This window comes from Solenopsis invicta, chromosome 5 (assembly GCF_016802725.1).
Source record: "Solenopsis invicta isolate M01_SB chromosome 5, UNIL_Sinv_3.0, whole genome shotgun sequence".
Classification (NCBI taxonomy): domain Eukaryota; kingdom Metazoa; phylum Arthropoda; class Insecta; order Hymenoptera; family Formicidae; genus Solenopsis; species Solenopsis invicta.
In genome coordinates this window covers 12181925-12201126 of record NC_052668.1, presented here as the reverse complement: position 1 = coordinate 12201126, position 19202 = coordinate 12181925, and the positions used below count along the sequence as shown (strand labels likewise).

Here is a 19202-nt window from a genome sequence, read left to right as displayed (position 1 = left end):
ATATACCTAAATATTGACGTAATTCGTTGTGTAGATTGTGTAGATCGTGCGCCTTAATATTATTAATATCTAAAAGTCTAAGTTTAATAAAGACACAATTCACATTTCATTTATATTCGAAATAAAACATAAATTCAAATTTATCGCAGTATTAGATGTATTTGTCATTATAAAACTTTTCGTACCCTTTTTTCATTTTTCCGTTTGCGATTCAATCACGGCGTTAATTTTTGCAAGTAGTGCGAAACAGTTTATAGTGTGTTTTTTATCTACGAAGAGCAATTTCTCTTAGAATTTATCTCCTCAAAATCGTTGCAGTCGTAGGATAACATAGTCCATGTTTCACAACTGATTTTAATGGTAAATTTTAAGGGAAAATTCTCTCCGATTTCTTCTATAGATTAACTTGTAATCATTCACGATCTGTTGTGATCGAAACAATTTCAGTTTTAATATTGAATTAGCAAAATAGCTTAATTAAAATGAAATTTGCAATTTGATTTGCGGCTTGATAGAAGAGTTTAATTGTAAATATATGTGTAGAAATAGTCTATTGAGTAGAGAGAATAAAATAAAACAGCGCTACACAATTAGCGCACGCGATTTCGTCAGTCTTAACATATCCAATCAATATTTTATAAAAAATCATTATTATTTGATCTATGTCGTAGGAATGATGTAAAGATACGTATTTAAAGATATAAAGATACGTACATTCGCGAAACGAATAAAATCTTCATTAAAAACGTAATGTTAATATTTCCTTTGAAATATGAAGAAACATACAATTTATACAACACGTAATCTCTCTTTTTCATCATCCTTAAAAAATCATTTTATACATTTCTTCATATTTGTCTTGTGATGTTTCATCTAAACGTATATGTACGTATATGTTTAAAAGGTTTGCATCACAAATGAATATGTAATTTAAAAAATTGTTTTTTAAGAGGATGCTAAAGTACCGTAAATTACCGACATTTACAGTGCACTAAATATCTTCAAATTGGCGTTACAGAATCACAAAATTTTTTTAGAATTAAAATACGCGTAAAAAGAAAGTGCGCTGTAGTCAATTTTACAAGAAAATAGAACAAAAATTTATAAATCATTAAAAATTAATTCGTAGCCGTCTCCTGAGGTTAATTTTACCTTAATACAGAAGTTGTGTAGCTCGTACGTACAAAATGATAGTAGAGCGCACTTCAAAAAACGTGCACGAATAACACTGACCGCGTGAAATTACGACTAAACACCTAACAAAAAAAATATCCTAATGTACCACATGCATATTTTGCTTAGCGAAGCTGAACTGTCATAAACAGAGCAATATGGTCCTCAACAGTAGTTGATAGATTTTCGCAGATGGCGAAATAATCAAAAAACAAAAACAGATCTATGCGATGGACAAAGAGCGATAGCCTGGTCTCGCTCAAAAAATATTCTACAGTGATCTGTAGAACTAACGTCGAGGAAGTTCTTCTGTTACTTTAGCATACTCTTAAAATCTGCTATTATCGAGTTAGGAATTGATTAAATTTTTTTTTGTTATGCAACTGTGAAACATTTATATGAAATAAAACGTGGAATCCGCGATCTACAAATTAACTTAGTTTTTGTTAATTATTTTTTCTCACAGTTTTTGCAAATCACACGCAAGTAGGAATATTTTATATCAATTTTCCTACTTGCATATATGCATACATAAAACGTTCTATCGATGTGCTTCTGACATTTTGCTAGTATATATATTTTAGGACAGTATATCGTTGCGGTGGAGCTCGAACACATGAAATTTTACTTTGCAAATGTCTTATGCTTTTTATGTGTCAAAATTACACCACGGTTGCACATTTTCCTATGCCGTTTCTCTCCCCAGAGGGACATTCAGTAGAGTTTGGCATACAAACGGCGATCGCCTCTGACGTTGGTATCTTCATTTTGGCTACTCGTTTTGTCCATGTATACCATTTCCGTTTTCTTGTCAGGCGATTCGTCTACCGCCTTTTCTGTTGTCTCCTCCTGTAAAATTGTTAGTTGCGATAAAAATGCTCTCTAAATTATTCTCTTGGTCAAAGAATTACACACTTTTATGAATTATAATACTGTTAAATATTAAAGAATTAATATCAAATTTAAATAAATTCCTTGAGTTAAATAACATTTTGTTATTTTTATTTTTTATGTGTGCCGATTTATTATTTTAATACAAAATATGTAATTAAAAAAACAACGTCATCTAATCAACTCATTTCTGTGATTAAATTGTTTAGTTTCAAATTAAATAGTGTCCGTATTAACGTATGCATTTAGTAAATAGGAAATTAAATTTTAATCAAATTTTACATTTTTATAGTTAACTTCATTGTTTTAGTTTAAATTGACTACATATTAAGTAGTAATAATTGTGACCTATAAAAATGATTAAAAATAACTCAAATTACGTAGAATTCGACATTACGAATTTAACAGTGTACACGTACCGTTGGAATTACTTGTCGTCTCTTCTTGAAATACAGGAACGCTACGCCACCAATTAAACATAATCCTACGACTATCATAGTTATACCGATACTTAGCATCACAACTGGGACAGCTAACAATTGTCTTAAACCAGATGACATCTCCTCGGTAACTTCTGCTGTCAGCTCAAACCATATCATCGGTATATACATCTTGGGTACGTTTTTGAAGAGCCTGAAAAAATAAAGTTGGTTTTTCCCTCATTTAATTGCGAATAATTATGAAGAGATATCTAGATTTCTATCATGATCTCAAGGTGTTTTGTTTATGTAATTTGTTTGTACAATGTAACTTCCTTTATTAATTATTTATTTCCTTCCTTTATTTATTATTTATATATGTAGGCACTTACGTCACAATTTCTGATGGTTGTATAAGAAGATTGACTTGTAATCTAGCTACTACTTTTAAAGGAATTCCTGTTCTCTGAAATATTAAATACATTTTGTAGAAAACATTTATATTTATAAAATAATTTCAAAAATGTCCGTTTTTTAGCTTTACTTATGTGTAAAGCGGTTTTCAGTTTTTTTCTGTTACTTATATTTCAAAAATTATTTTAAATATAAAAAAATCTTTTTGATATTTTTGATTCAAAGTAAGAAATTAACAATTAGTAAAAAGAAGTATTTTTTTTACGGTAAAAAACTGCATTTTTGCCAAAGTACTAAAGAAACAAAATTAATTTTTGATATTTATTGTTAAAATGTTTGATGCATTATTTCGATATTATTTAATATTTTTGTATTTTTAATGATTAAATAAACACAAAAGAAACGTGTTGAAATAAGCCTTGAATTTATTTCTTGTTTCCTATTAACAATAATCTAATTGACATCGTCGAAAGATATCTATTGTCATCTTACTCCATTCTAATTGTTTACGTTTATTTTTATATAGAAATTTTTTGGATGAATGCAAAAGTGGAATTCTAGAAAAATAATACAGTGTTAAATGTCGCAAAATATATATTCGAGTAAAAAAACTTCAAGACCAGAGTAAAAAAACTGGTTTCTTTTACTGAATGTTTTACTCAATGTTTTCAGTCATTTTTATTTCTACACACGAGAGATGATTTTACCCCTTAAACCGTTTACAAAGTTTTATTAAAATCAGACTGACACTTGGCGAGGTTCCCTTGTAAATACTTTTATCGTGTAACACGAAGTTATGCGAATAATACAACACGATTGCTTTCTCAATAGCGCGAATTATCGCGACAGTGCCACATCCTCCTCCACATCGTGCTCGATAGGCCGGATGAAAGGCGATAGCAAAATTAGTATCTTGCCAGTAGCGCACGGGGTTGACTGACCGCGTTATTTCTATCGCGGATTTATCGTCCGCGTCCTAAAAACGATTCGCTTATACTTACGGGTTCGACGGTTATTGAGAAGCTATGATCCTTATCGTTGGGTGATAGCCCATCGACTTGGTTGAGAAGAATGGGATCAGCCTTATGAAAATGAGGTAGACTGGCGAAGACTGGCGCACCATAACGGCACGCGGTCACATTTATTAGACCTGACGGCGTGCACTCGCCACCGCAGTAGCAATTACCCATGTTAATGACATCCGGATCGTCATCTGAGTACTCCGAACTCTTTTCGGACGAGCGATCGTTGTCGGAAGTTGTGGTGATTCCCATCTCAGACAAATGTTCAGCTGCGAAAAAGTCCTCGGTCGTCGTGGTCGGTTCGAAATATTTCGCTTGCTCATGAGGATAACGTCGTCTCGTGTCATTTCCGAGAGTTTTCTTATCGAGAACATATCGATAACCCTCGATACCGAAATGAGAAACCGTTTTCTCGTATTCGTAGATTAGCGGACTAAAATAATATCAAGAATAAGGCCAAGAGTCAAATATATATTGATAAACTATATTGATTAATAATATTGATAAACTATATTGATAATTTTTTAATCCCTTATTTAAAAATCGGAATAGTTTTAGCAATAAAGATAAAATGGTACATAAAAACAAAACTGACGAAATAGCACGCACAAGCAGTATGCACAGTGGCATAAAAAAACCTCCCGAAAAGTCAAAAGAAATTTTTGTTGTCGGCTATAGTTAATAAGATATTTATAATTAAATATGGGGTAAATTGCAAAAAGCTGCGAATTTGATTATTGATAATTTACCAATTAGCTTTCAATTACTTTAATTCATTTCAATATTTAATTTTTATTCTTTATTTTGAATTTGCCAATTTTGACATCGGATTCGTATTCAGTATCATGAAAGACTTCTGTACATTAATTTTTACGACAATCCGGAGATTTTCAGTTTTGACGTTCGCCATATTGAATCCATTTATTCTTTATTTTGAATTTGTCAACTTTGACTTTGGATTTGTACTCAACAACCTAGAAACCTTAAATTATTGAAGTAAATGTAATTGAAAGCCAGTTGGTAATCGAATTTTGCAATTTACCCCATATTTAATTTAAACATGAATATCTTATAATTAATCGAACGATATGTAACGAGAGATCAAAATTTTGTTCTTACAAATTTATATATTGATATAAATTTATAAAAATGAAATCTTGATCTCTCGTTACGTATCGTTTAATTGGTTATTAACAGTCAAAAATGCTTCACAGTTTATTTTGGTTAATTTGATAATATTCTTTCACTTACCGGCATAATTCTGTACTGAACAAAGTAATATCGTCCTGCATTCTGTTGGGTGGCCAAAATTCACCCGCGCCGCCTTCGATAACATTACAAGGACCCTTGTAGAATTTCATAGTGTCTCTGTAATTCCACTTTCTTACAATTCCCAATTGGCTAATGTCATCCTCGCCCGTTTCCATATTTATATGGCCGTCTATATCCGTGCTACCATTTTTCTACGTAAATCAAAATATGACAATAAATTGCGCTGTCTTTCTGTATTAAATTAATTGCTGATCTTTGATTTTTTACGCTCGTATTGGTAGTCGGTCTTTGAGAAACAAAGTTTTCTTGTTATTATCTGTTTCTGTTTTTGTCTTACGTACTAATCTATGCAAAACAAAGGCAGATGAAAACAGGAAATCCTCATTTCTTAAGGAATGAATACGAGTATTAATAATTCTATTCTATTTTACGATCTAAAGAAACGCGATTATGCGTTATTGTGGATTAATAATTTTTTGTTATTGAAAAGCTACGTCTTTGTCTGCTTTTTTCTAATATCTTTTATCATCACCGATAAAACGGCTATTTAATTCATTTCCCATGTGAACGATCCGTGTTATCATTATCTTTACGAGAACCAGTTGTTTCAATAATGTAATCATAGCTACTCCACGCTGAAAGTATTTAGAGATACATCTTACTAACTATAATTTTTGAACGATATAATATCAGTATAATACATAATGTATCTTCGTTTTATTCGCTATGCAACGCGACCTATATGCGATCTCTTCCATTCATTACCAATTTAAGTCCGGTTACAAGTACTCTATCATCGACTGTAATGCCAGTACCATGCAACTCGAATGCTCCATGTACTATTTTTTTGCTATTAATAGCTCTTGCGTGACTCAAAATAATCTCAAATGCCACATGTTATTTTCTGTATTAGCACTTTAAATCGTTCAAAGAAGAGATGAATAGTTTAATATATAAAGTGATCAAAGCGGAAAGTGTTCGATTTTTCAATATTTGAAGCGATAGAATAAATAATAGTTTAAAGCAAATAAAAATTAACGATAATGATACGGAAAACAGGAAAAACGATTTATTCAGTTGACCGGATTTGAAATGCTAATACATAGTTCGCATGCAAATAACTTGTTTGTGCTTGACTAAGAATGGCAATAATGTAGCAACTATGAATTATCACTGAAGACGAAAAATATTATATTTGCTTCATTAACAGACGTACCATGTAAAACCAGCCGAAACGATCAAAGTTTGGGACGTCTTCAATAGGCATCATTTTGCCCATGGTTAGCAGATTATCGGAATAGCCTGTAAATAGCCATTCGTCCACCTTTTTACTGGTATAGAGCCGTCGGCTGGTGCTACTCATGAGAAAAGATAGTGACTTCTGCCAATCGGGATCCCAGTATCGAATTTTATGTACCGCAGACTGCAAAGAGAATAATATATGTATAACATGTGTTTTTTCCTCAATCGATCATTTTTCCTATTTTAATATTAGGATGAAATTTCAAGAAAATCTGAATAAAATTCGGTAGTGAGCTTCGTCTATTATATTTCGTCTTCGATATATGTGATTGCTCTTTTTCTCTCCTCTCGGCATTAAAATTGATTTTGTGAATTCAATATAATGTACTAAAAACGCGACAAAAGATGCGATAAGGAGGCTTACCGTAGCGACGCCGTCCAAATTGGTAACAATTTCGTCGAGACTTCCATTGCTCCGTTTCGCATCGTAGTACCAAAATCGTCGTTGACGATAGCTGACGGTTTTATTCTCATGATTAAATTTGACATTATCCTTTTGTCTTACTTCCCTGTAATTTATATTTATATTTCTTTCCTTCTTTCGTCTTTACATAGTTTCGCGCAGTCCAAAATTCTTTTTTTAATTGTCGAGCATTCAATTTTATGATTTAGAAGAGGGTAAACATGATTGATTAATTAATGAAATACGAACTGAGTATAAGCATTCAATAATCCTTTACTCGTACGCAAATTAAAGTTAAATAATATTTACGTTTTCTGCTGTTATTTTTAATTGACATGTTTTATTAAATAATAAGCGTGTTCCTAAATCTTCGATTATTTAACCGCAGATATCTGACCTATATGTGTATTTTACTTATTAATATTAACGGGACAATTGCTACGTAACCAGGTCGTGCTGATGATGACCATACCTAATTGTCTCTTATTGTCAGAGGCACAATCTTTATATTATCAACATAAAATTAGAAACGGAAATTATACGATTGTAGGAGGAGAATTCTGTTTTAGGTGATTAAATATTTTTTCAATAAGCATTTAGTTATTTGATTTAATTATTTATATGAAATTACGACCATTATTCTGAAGAATATACTCCTATATGGTTTTTTTGTTTTTATTACGCTGGTCACATATAATTTCGTTTACTGATCGACGACAATTAAACAAATTTGAAGTTTCTGTTACACTTTTAAAATATTACATAATTTGTTATTGCAATTCTTTTAATCATAGAAATCGTTTCAAGTTGTTGCTGTTTTCGAAGAAAACAGTCGACAAGAGTTATCAGGAATTACATTTTTCATAGCGCATATGTTTTCTTGAGAAACGCATATTACGAAAAGCAGCGATGATATTGATACCCCGAATTATTTCTGTAAGTTAGTACTTGACTCTTACTGGTTTGAGCGTAAAAAATACATTGAGGTAAACCAGGCGAATGAAGAACACGATACGAACAAACGAGTCTTGTAGCACTTATTGAAGAGTTACGTGTTATTATAGAACAGAAGAAAGTAATTAATTAGTCAATTACTTCATATAGGCTCGCCTACGCATCGTACGCGACTCTGGTATTTTTTGTTCATTAAGATGTCAATGTAACGAGGTTAACTATTTCTTCTTCATTGTCATCATTGGATTCGTTATCATGTTGTAATTTTGTAATTTGATTAGAATAATCGTATCTTTGTAATGTCTAGCGACACCCCCTTATTTCTCGGAAATTGCACTTTATTGATACTGATAAAAACATAATCTGCTTAAATAATTGAAGAAGGTCAGCTAAAAAACAAGTCTTTCTATACGTAAATAATATTCTTACGATTCTCGTTTGTAAATTCTCGTTTGTGTAGTTTCAACAATAAAGTATATTATTGATAATATTTGATTATTTTACACGTTTGTATCATTTTAAAATTATATTATTTATATATTTTTTTAAATATTTTTTTTATAACGCGGTTTTAAACATAAAATCAGAGTTCAGAGTGAACTGTGCAGAATAAACTGACATACTTATTAGTAAGACAGATTAAGATAATGAAAATTATACAAGATAGAATATAAAAGACATAGTATTATACGATGTATTTATTAAGCAGTAACCTAATCTTTATAGCAAGATATTTGTATAAACTGGCAAATATTTACATCGAAGTGAAAGACCTTGTAGAAATTCCCGTGTACATTAACTTGTAAATATTTTGTACAAGTGACTCATGTGAAAAGAGAAGTAAAGAATAATGTAGCGTTACTGCCTATGTCACTTCTATAAGGCTCATTTTGTCAGACATTTATTTTGCTTATATTATGAAAAACTTGATTATTGCAAAAGTCGAAACAATATAAAAATATTATGAAAACTATTATCTAATGTTATCTGATAGAAGACATTTTGTGGCTCCTATTGTTTCTATTGTCTCTAATATTTCTAAAGCATTATTTTCACTGTTTGTTTATAAAATTTAATTTAAAGACAAAGTGATATGTTGATATCGGCGATCGTTTCTCAATGTTACATTTTTATTTTCCTTTGCTTGCACAACAATTGATTTTATTGAAAAATTCAGTTGTGTCTCATGACTATTTGTTTTATTTGTTAATAAGCTGGTATGCAATTTATAAAATATTAATTTTGATAAATTTCTAAACAGAATTAATGTTTTTAACAAAAATAAACTTATAAATAAAAATAATGAATAAAATGCGTTGATTTAATTGATTACAATGCGACTGTAATCGTCTTATCTAAAGTGGCTCTCATGGTCATGAAACTTTCTGTTTCAGGGTCATCAACTCATTGTAATATTTATGAGTCATAAATAATATCCAAATATATAATGATATTTTTTAAATGAATTAATGCCTATGAGTGAAACTTATTGAGTCTTATTTAAGAAATTAATTAGTTTTATTTAACAAAAAAAAAAATAATAATCTTATTTAAGAAATTAATTTCAACTTTATATATAAGAGAGCATACTTGTGGTGTTTTTGTTTAATGTGTTTTCTTAAATCAAAAGCTATAATTAAAATCATTTATTCGTGAAGGTTACTTACCTGAAATAATAAGGTCCAACTTGAGTGAAATGTGGTTTGTTTATGGTGAATTTCTCCGGATTAGTCCAGTTAAAGAGATACATTTTCATAAACAGCGGCGGGAAATTGCTGGTGTCCTTCCATATCTCAAAGCTTTTCGAAGTCGGCGATAGAGCTAATTCCTAGACAGACAAAAAGAAATATTTAATGAAAACAAAAAACCGGTTAACAATCATCGCTTTATAGTCTGACGATGTTTCACTGATTGCACCTAAGTGCAATAATGACAATGCAAATGATTTCCTTATAAAGTGGCAGTTAGCTATTCAGATCGCGTTTTATGGTTGACGAACACACGCAACAGTGTGTTGGCAGTAGCTGTCCACATAGTGCACAACAATGCAAAAAAGAAAAGATTAATTCGCGCGATACGCTGTCCTGAATGAGCCACTTCAAAAAGAGCGTATTATTATTAAATGACTCATGCTATATTATAATTATATTGTTATGATTTACAATTCAATTTATCATGACTCTTGCAATGACTCAGCATCAAAAAGTCATTATGTGTCGATACGATTTATCGAGACAATTAAAATAAGATATTATTGTATAGAATAATATTGTATTTGAAAATAGTAACAGTTAATCGATTGCAAAGTATAATGATACGCGCGATAAGAATCGGATTTAATGGCGATCTAGAACAAGAACCTATTTACATAGCGTCGCTATTAATCTCCGCGTCGCGTCGATATCGCAAATGGCTTAGTGGGAAAAACAAAGGCAGACGGACGCGACATGGATAAGCGCGTGTGTCTTTATACCTTACATCAACTCGAGATTGTTCGCGCGCGACGATGTTGCCGGTGGCGTGAAATGGAACCGTTTGCGACGTGCCGCGATACAGAGAAACATCAATTAATGGGACAATCGCCCACTTTTCCAATCGGGCCGGCACTAGCGCCGAGACAAGTGTCCAGTTTCTAAATGCATAGTATGTGGACCAGTTCAACGAGTGATCTTATTTATCGCATATGATGTGACGCTCTGTTTGAAGCACAATGTTGAACGCATTTAATATACAAATGTGACTTATTTTCCGCGTTCGTGGATGAAAAACATGTGACGCGCATTATTATTTCTTTTTCTGTGCAAAAATCTTGATAAGTATGTTCAATTGTAAGAGGCGGCAAGGTTGTCGTCATTTCGCTAAATATATAACTTTAACCGAAGCTAATAATTTATTGGATGGAATAATGATAAGAAGGCAAAAAGGTTATCTCAATACGCGTCAAATGAAAATGAGCTAACTGATTTATAAATTATAAGGTTCCGTTTTTTATACATAATTTAGCAATTTTTGCATATTTTTATAATTACTTAAGTCAAATATTTTATCATTTTATACATTTTTTGGAATAATAAACAATATATTCGAAGCTAGAAACAGTAATAAACGGTAGAGAATTGAAAATTGAAGTTTTAACGCTGCTGTTTAATAATTTATAATATTTATGCATAATTTACGATGTTACATATTATAAAACTTTTTACTTTCAAATCAAATATATTTTTTGACTCTTGTCTGAGCATTGAAAATTGTATGATTTCATAACCGTTTATTTTCGTTATTTTTCGAGACTGTTTTTTTTTATAAAAGAACAGCTCGAAGCAATGACATAAACAGGAAGGCCATGTATCATGTCATTGAGATAAGCAAGATTAGATTGTTAGTGTCAATATTCCTCATATAAATCCGCTGCAAGTCAAATTTATCAAAGAAAAGAAGTTGAAGCAGCTTTCGAACGTAAACGAAGTTATGCATTTAATGTAGCACGTACGAGAAAGAATGCGTTACAAAACTTATCTAGCGTTACAAGCCTTATTGCTTTACGAAATGAAAAAAAAAAAAAAAAACATATGAGAACACGTTGTTACGGATGAATGTAATAATCATCTTCCGCACTCACTTTTTGAAGAATCTGATGAAAAACCGTCGGCCATAGGAAGCAGAAGGAAATGCCAAGGGCTATCAAAAAGAACCCTAGAATCGCAAAACAAAGCGATTTGTTCAGCCACGGCCTCATAGTGACGCGTGTATCTCCGCATGCACAGATCGCCGTCTCTTCAGCATGTGCACCCTGAACTCGAGCGTTCGGCCTTTTCGTTAATCACTCCTCCGCGTCTTCAGGCAGCGCTTCAGAGTCTGCAAGATAAAACGTATCTAATCTGCCAGTCAACGAGTTTATGTAGTCGCCTGTATGTGCAAGCGTGCAAGTGTACACGCTTGTTACGTGTATGTACGTGTGCACGCTGGTTGCGTGCGCGTAATGTGTTTCTTTAAGCCAATGAAGTTTCCGAGCCGAGTAGGAATGCGTAGGCGTCGACACGAATAGACGTTCGTGTTCACATGTGTCGACACTAATATGTCACATGGGTGTGTGCGTTCTAAGGGCTTTTTCAGAGAACGGAGTGAGAAATAATTTGGACGAGATAATGGCGCCGAATAAAGCGTCGTTGTTGATAGCTTCAAATGAAAAAAGACGTTTGCCAGGCTCGAAACTTGCAATTGATCAATTCGCGAAAGAAATAACTATTTTTTAAATGAGCCATATTAAAATAAATTTGATAGATGAAGAGCAAAGAGATGTGTGTTTTCAAAAACGATAGAAATATTTGAATAGATATATCTTCGCATACGAATATCAAAAGAAGAGATATGTTAAATACTTTTTGACTTTGTATTCTCTGTTGTATTCAATGCATAATATACATAAAAAATAGTCGTGTTTATTATTATGATCCATATTAAAATAAAATTTGAGAAAAGTAGAGAAAAGATTTGTGTCTTCAAAGTAGAAAAACATTTTACTAAAATATATCTTTTCAGCGTGTGAATATTAAAAGAATATGTTAAATACTTATTGACTTTGATTCTCTATTGTATTCAAGGCATAATATACATAACGCGTGCATTATTAGTGAGTCCATAGGACTCATGAATACGGCTTATACTCTTCATTTGTACGATTATCCTTTTACAACGGCTAAACTTTTAACAGCAGAAAAGCTATGATTAATAATAATTGCAGAATAAATTGAATAAATCTATTTAACTAAACGATTATAAGTGTGTAGCTAAATAACTGTACAAAACAATATGCGTCTGTTTTATTATTTTACAAACATAAGGCATTATTAATAGATACAAAAATTTAATTATTATTATATATAACCGTGTACAAATATTTTATTTTTATATCAAGTGTAAAACATTGCGTATCAATAAATTACTTGTGATATATTATGTAAATTAATATTTCTGATGTTTTATGCAAACTACTTGTACATGAAGTTTACAATAAAGTATATTAAGTCTATTAAAACATAATTAATAAATTTACAAAAAAAATGTTCAACGTAAAATTACCAATCAATTTTTTTTATTTAAAATCAAGTCAATTTAAATCAGCACATCACAATTTATGATTTACAATTTAGCATAAAATAATTTATCTAAAGTTTAGAAAGTAATTACGCATTAATTGCTTATTATTAAATAAATGTTTATTAGTGTTACAGAAATATGAAACTAATACGCTAAAGTTATAAAAATATGTTTGCAAGTAATGTACTGCGAATATATTTTTTTAATCTTGTATGACGTATAATGATTATGTAAGGTTATCTTGTAGTTTATTTTTTTTAAATAGTTCTCCAATTATATGGCACTGCATCCGTTTGCATAATGCAAAACAAAATTAATATTTGATATTTAATTGAAGTATTTCACACATTCCAATAGGTTGATTTTTCGATAATATTTAAATGCACAAGCAAATTGTACACGTAACGTATAAAAATGCAAATTGATTTAACTTTCACGTGTTGCTTTGCGATCATTATTATTTATTTGATTTCGATTTGAATATAATTACATTATATTACATTATTTTTGCCAATTTCTTAATTAGAAAAAAACTAATCCTATTATTTAAATATCAGTAATATAGATATTATATTAATTGGTGCTAATTTTTAATACTCAAATGTAAATGTAGCATACTTCAATTAATATACTTTATTACAACCATCTGTAATCTTAATAAATTCTTATAAAATTATTGTTTTCAACGTAATTGTAAAATTAGAAATTGTAAAATTATAAATTATAATTTTAAATTGTATTTTTGTACTGTCGCATTTTGTATGATCGCATATTTATTTCTCTGGGTAAATTAAATTTTCCAATAACATATAGTGTATTCTACTTTAGATCAAAGAAATTACAATTAAACAATATTACTTGCGCATATTTTTTATCAAATCGCAGTTCTTAACTTAAAATATTTTTTCACGTGTTTTATAATTACGTTACATTATTGTATGTTGATTTAAAAATCGAGACTTTTTCCTTCAAGACCTACTTTTTAATGAAGAAATTGCTGTTCAGTCTGCCGAAATTACAGTTTTTTCAACTTTGACATTGCAGCGCAGAAAATACTCAAATATTAAGAAGCAGATTGGTATTTGTCGAATTTAGGCAACTGACACTTCACGCGCGTCCACACGATCCGGTTCTGTATACGACGCGTTTATTACTGACAAGCACTGTGAATCAACAGGCAGTCTAACATCTGTTATCCCCACCACGATTAGGGAGGATTTTCCTCCGACCGTCTCTGTCCCTTGCGCCCTGACCGCGCCTTGTTCCCTTTCAGATAGTCCCCCTCGTGGTTACCAGTCCAACAAATTGGTCGTTGCGTGGATCACGTGGGAAGACTTTGGCCTTCTGTCGACTTGACGCGTTCCTTATCACATCAATTACTTATAACTTGGGCCATCGATATAATCGACGATGTATTACATTACTATACATACATGTTTTATATGTCACATAATTACCAAAATTAAGTTGGTGCGATTTAACATTAAAGTGTAACAAAGTGCTTCATAGCGCAAAAAATTAGAAATTTGTTTAAACTTTTTGCTTAAATAATTTAAAAATACATAACGTACAAAGAGAAAAAAATACACACACACGCACACACACATACACAAAGAGAAAAAAAATATATTTACAGATATATGTATATTTCTCTTTGTAATCAAAATATATTCAAACAACTAGAACGACAAGTTCAGCATGGGTCATCGGTGATAAATCGATTGAATTAAATTCTTTCATCACGGCTAAGTTTGTCTGCTCTGTAAACTCTTCATTTTCCTGGCTCATTGTAAGTAGTTACTGTTCGTAAAAATAACATTTGCAAATAGAACAAATATTTAAACCGTTGCATAATATTATAAGAGTCAGTAAAGGTACATCCTTTTTTAGAAATTTAATTCACACTGAGAAAAAAAATTTGTCAAAAAAATATTTATTGTTGGTTTAATTAATTCTTGGTTAAAAAATTTGAATAGTTGATATGAATGAACTATATCTTTTTTACGCAACTAAATAATTGTCGAGTCAACCTAATATGTTTACTTAATAAAGTCGGATTAAATATTCTTGTTTTATTTTTTTAACAATTTTTGTTCTCAGTACACTGATTGCACAAACAAGCATATGCACGTGTTAAAATAATTATCATTAATATTTAATATAAGTGAGAGTGGGCTAAATCGGACCGTGTTCTAAATAGGATCTTTTTAATTTAAATGAACATGATTAAGCAAATTTTTGTGTCACTTATAATGTAAAATCCTTATAAAACATCAAACGTGTGACAGCAGTTTGATCATTCTCTGTCACAACATGCATAGAATAGATGCAAATATGTATTTTTAGCTAGTGTACAAAAATTTTGTAAACAAAGAAAATTTTTGAAATTATTATTTAAAAGGTGTTAAAATGTTTAAAGGTAATTGATTTAAGATAATTAAGGAATGTAGAATTTAAAAATATCAAGCGTTTTGTGATCACTTTTGCGGTTTATTGTAAAATTTGTTCCAAAATTCGCAAACATTCGTGTCCAAATCGGACTTTTACATCGGAATTACAACCTGTTCGTAGCACTGGTTTGTAGCACGCTACATTAGAAAAATATTATTAGTCATTAGATCAGGAATAATTAAATTTTATTGATTTTAACTCTAATTCTATAATAACGATGTCATAACACATGACTAAGAAACATTTAATTATATAAACTGTCACTAATTTTTTCTTTTTGATAAAATTTTTATTTTTAACTGTTATATTGCTTATTTTCTCTCAATACTAAAAATAAATACATTCCTATTTTTAAAAAATTTTATCTAAAAATTAGTACAAATAGAAGTGTCCAATTTGGGACTAGTGGTTCTAAATCGTACGAAAAAAAGTATTTTTACATTTTATATTATATAGCTCAACACAAGAGTGAGAAATACATCAAAATGATCTGAAGTAAAAATAAAAGGAATTAAATTATTTTTCCAACGACAGCTTCGGTTTTACGATCAGACTTAATTTACGTTTTACAGAGAGCAAACACTGCAAATAGGTCCGCTTACTCTACTCTCCCTTACTTGCTTAATATTACGATCGAAGGAGATATGATCGAAAAATCAAAATACTTTAATTTGTTGAATATTATTTAAAGCGAAAGTCAAATTACATTAGAATTTCAAACCAATTGATCGTGTACTTTCTAAAAACATGAAAGTTTAAGTTAGAGTTTATATGGTATCTTATGCCTCAAACAATTGATATATCTTTATTACATTACTTTTTAAAATGCTTTGATATAAAAATAATATGAATAGCAAATCTTCTTGTAAATACTTCCGTAAAAACTTTTAACTCTATTTATTATGTAGTTTTTTGTATACTGATAAAAATATTTATGAATTAAAGATGACTTCTGTTGAATTAAAGAAATGTAGCAAAAAATTTGCTGTTGAAAAAATGATTTAAAAAATTGTTAAAAAACTGCTAATTAAAAACTGAGTTGTTAGGTTCCAGATGAGATAGGTAAGCATTGAAATATACGATGATTGTGGTAGGCATTGAAACGTCACATGTCAATGTCGCTGTCTAATTGTACAGTCACATCCGAGATTTCTAACGACGAAACTAAGAATATGCATAAAACTAAGAATGCCGTATGTAAAACTTTATTATTAAAAACATTTTATTAATTTAATTTTAAAACCAACAAGCAATCTCATAGAATTCAAATATAGGCTAATATAAAAAAATATGTTATTCTCGTTAATATAAATCACTTTTTGTTGAGATTATCTCCAGAAAAAATTTTTTTTAAATTATTGCAATAATCATATTAGAAAAAAAATATAATTTTTATAAATATATTGATTTGTTTATTTATATCTTTTATGTATTAAAAAATTCATTATGTATTAAAAATGTATTAAAAAATATTAAAAAATGAGTTATACAAATATCACTACGTTTATTTGTGAAGATTAAAAGATCAAATACGTTTAATATTAATATATCTAATTTTTTATTTGAACTTTAGTCATTTATTCCTTTTTTATGTAAACTTATATAAGAAAACGTTCATGTTGTACGTCGTTAAAGAGTATAATGCAATATATGCAAAAAATAAGTAAAATTATGTGAAATTTTTAGAATACTTTGTGGCTTTTAATTGTTCAACCGTTAAGAATGTACGTTGAATTTCTTCATTTTTGTGGCACACTTCAACTTTATTCCTACCAATTAAGCCAATGGTGTTAAATTGAACTTTTCGTTTGTCTGCTGAGTACATGTTATTAGTCGTATATTTCATGTTGATTGTGTGTCTCAAGGAGACATGCACATGCATAAAAATGAAGGACGTCATTCGGAATAAAATTTTGCAAGAAAACGCAATTGCACATAACATTGTTTGTAAATAACATTTTTTTTTTATTTTACGAAAACAATGTACTTGAAGTGCTGCTTGTCTTCTAAATTTAAAAATGGTGAATGACCCTAATAAGAAAAAAGATCCTATGAGTGATAAACTGTTGTTGGCCTTGCTATCGTCGCGACCTTACATGAAACGTGAATAAATTATCGTCGCATGGTCAAACCGCGTCAGTGCATCGAATGTGAATAATCCGATTTTGCAGTTCGTACACACCGTTTATCGACACTTCCTTATCTATAATTAGATCTTACGAGATGAAGATAGTCATCCAGCAATAAATTGATTAACGTAACGTTTAGAGACAAAAAGTTTATTCTGCAAATACATGCAAATCAGATCAGTATTTTTGATATTGCCGCAATGTCATTAAGCACACGCAAAGAATAATTACTCAAAGAATAATTACCAGTTCTAGTAGTCAAGAACAATTTTGCTTGTGTCCTTATATCTTATTTATATAATCATGATGTTAAGCGCTAGCAAAATGCTCTTTCAATTCAATATGAGAAGAAATGATCCTTGTACTTTGTCGGGCAATTAACGGAGCGCAGGTCATATGTCTGGAGGACGCTTCCAATAGAATTGAAAGAACATACTGCTATGTAATACACCAAAGAGATTTTTTTTATCCTCGAAATTATTTATTATCTATCGACACGCCCATGGCTGTTCACAGACATACTCCTCAATATCTCTAAGTGATCACTCTTGCAGCCAAGATCTCCGACCGATCTTTTCACTTTCGACCTCCTTTCCCCAAATACTGTACATACCAGAAGACGAAGCCGAAGTCTAGCGCGTTAACGCGCGATATTTAAGAAGCGCATCAGACGACGCATAATCTCTCTCACTTTTCTCTCGCCATCGCGTCACTGCTATCTTTTCACTGTCATTATTTAAAACGGTTTCTGATATTTCATATACACATCGTGATATTATTAGAAGCGGTTTATATAAATCATGAGAGATATTCGTTTTACTAGTACACGCGTTTTCCCGCTTATTGTTCGCGAAGAAACAATAAATGCAGCAAAGTAGATGCAGAGCCTATTCACGACAATCCATCGAACGCAGCAGATCTAATACTGCCGTTATACAACCTGGACGAGAGTGATCGCACTCTTGGCAGGTAGTAAAGCCTTTGAAGTGCCACCACCTCTCCTTCATCCCTTGTTACATACCAATTATCGCGCTGTTTATCGGCGCATACGAGAAACCTTCGCGTCTTATCTCGTCTCGTTATTTGACCTTTGAATGTTGACCCACGGAAAGACGTTTACTGCCTACGTAGAAACGATCAGTCAGCGGGTCAGTACGCTCGGTACGAGAACAATTTCGAGTAATGTTGGCACGAGATAGCGAGAGTACCATGAACGATGATAATAGTCTCTGAGGGTTAAAGAAATTAGGCTCCGAAACAAAGTTGTGTAAGCGTTAAAAAGATGAGAGATAAAACCTGTTCAAAAAGCAATTGGGAACGAATTTAATATCGCACCTGCATTTAAGAATAAAATGCCAATCAATTTGCAGAATCATTAAACAGAATTTATGCAAGCTAAACTAATTCACAGCTTTTATTTAGCGAATTTTTAAGAGTACTTTACACTTCTTTGTTCGACACCAAAATAATTTTTCAGAATGAATAAAATTAAACTTACTCGTATATTAATTAGAACACACAATTAACGCACTAGGAAAAAAAATTAGTAAAAAGTATTTAGTTGAGACATTTTTCAGTGTGCCAAATATTTTTTTATAGAAGAAAAAATTTAGTTGCTTCTGCGAAATATGTGAATAGAAAAAATTGGTTGCTATAAAAATACCAGTTAGTCGAG

The 19202-nt window shown here is 30.8% G+C and overlaps 1 protein-coding gene across 2 annotated transcripts; it reads right to left on the bottom strand.

Annotated features, from left to right (window-relative positions):
* Positions 1 to 1519: 1519 nt before the first annotated feature.
* Positions 1520 to 18159, bottom strand: LOC105207532 (protein croquemort). Of its 2 annotated transcripts, none has more exons than XM_039449106.1 (10): positions 18141 to 18159; positions 11470 to 11705; positions 9518 to 9678; positions 6858 to 7002; positions 6408 to 6614; positions 5171 to 5382; positions 3899 to 4352; positions 2876 to 2949; positions 2484 to 2697; positions 1520 to 2022 (listed from the first exon to the last, which is right to left on the bottom strand). In XM_039449106.1, exons 2-10 carry the CDS (start codon positions 11584 to 11586, stop codon positions 1888 to 1890), a joined length of 1719 nt encoding a protein of 572 aa, XP_039305040.1. In that variant the 5' UTR covers positions 11587 to 11705; positions 18141 to 18159; the 3' UTR covers positions 1520 to 1887. The 2 variants fall into 2 exon arrangements, with proteins under 2 accessions (XP_039305040.1, XP_011175354.1); XM_011177052.3 differs by lacking the exon at positions 18141 to 18159 and adding an exon at positions 13927 to 14109.
* Between the last annotated feature and the right edge of the window lie 1043 nt (positions 18160 to 19202).

Coding starts and splice junctions, on each gene's coding strand:
- LOC105207532 (XM_039449106.1), bottom strand. CDS start 11,586: ATGAGGCCGTGGCTGAACAAATCGCTTTGTTTTGCGATTCTAGGGTTC. Junction 6,615..6,857: donor ATTTGGACGGCGTCGCTACG/GTAAGCCTCCTT, acceptor TTCTCTTTGCAG/TCTGCGGTACATAAAATTCG. Junction 2,950..3,898: donor TCTCAATAACCGTCGAACCC/GTAAGTATAAGC, acceptor TTAATATTTCAG/AGAACAGGAATTCCTTTAAA.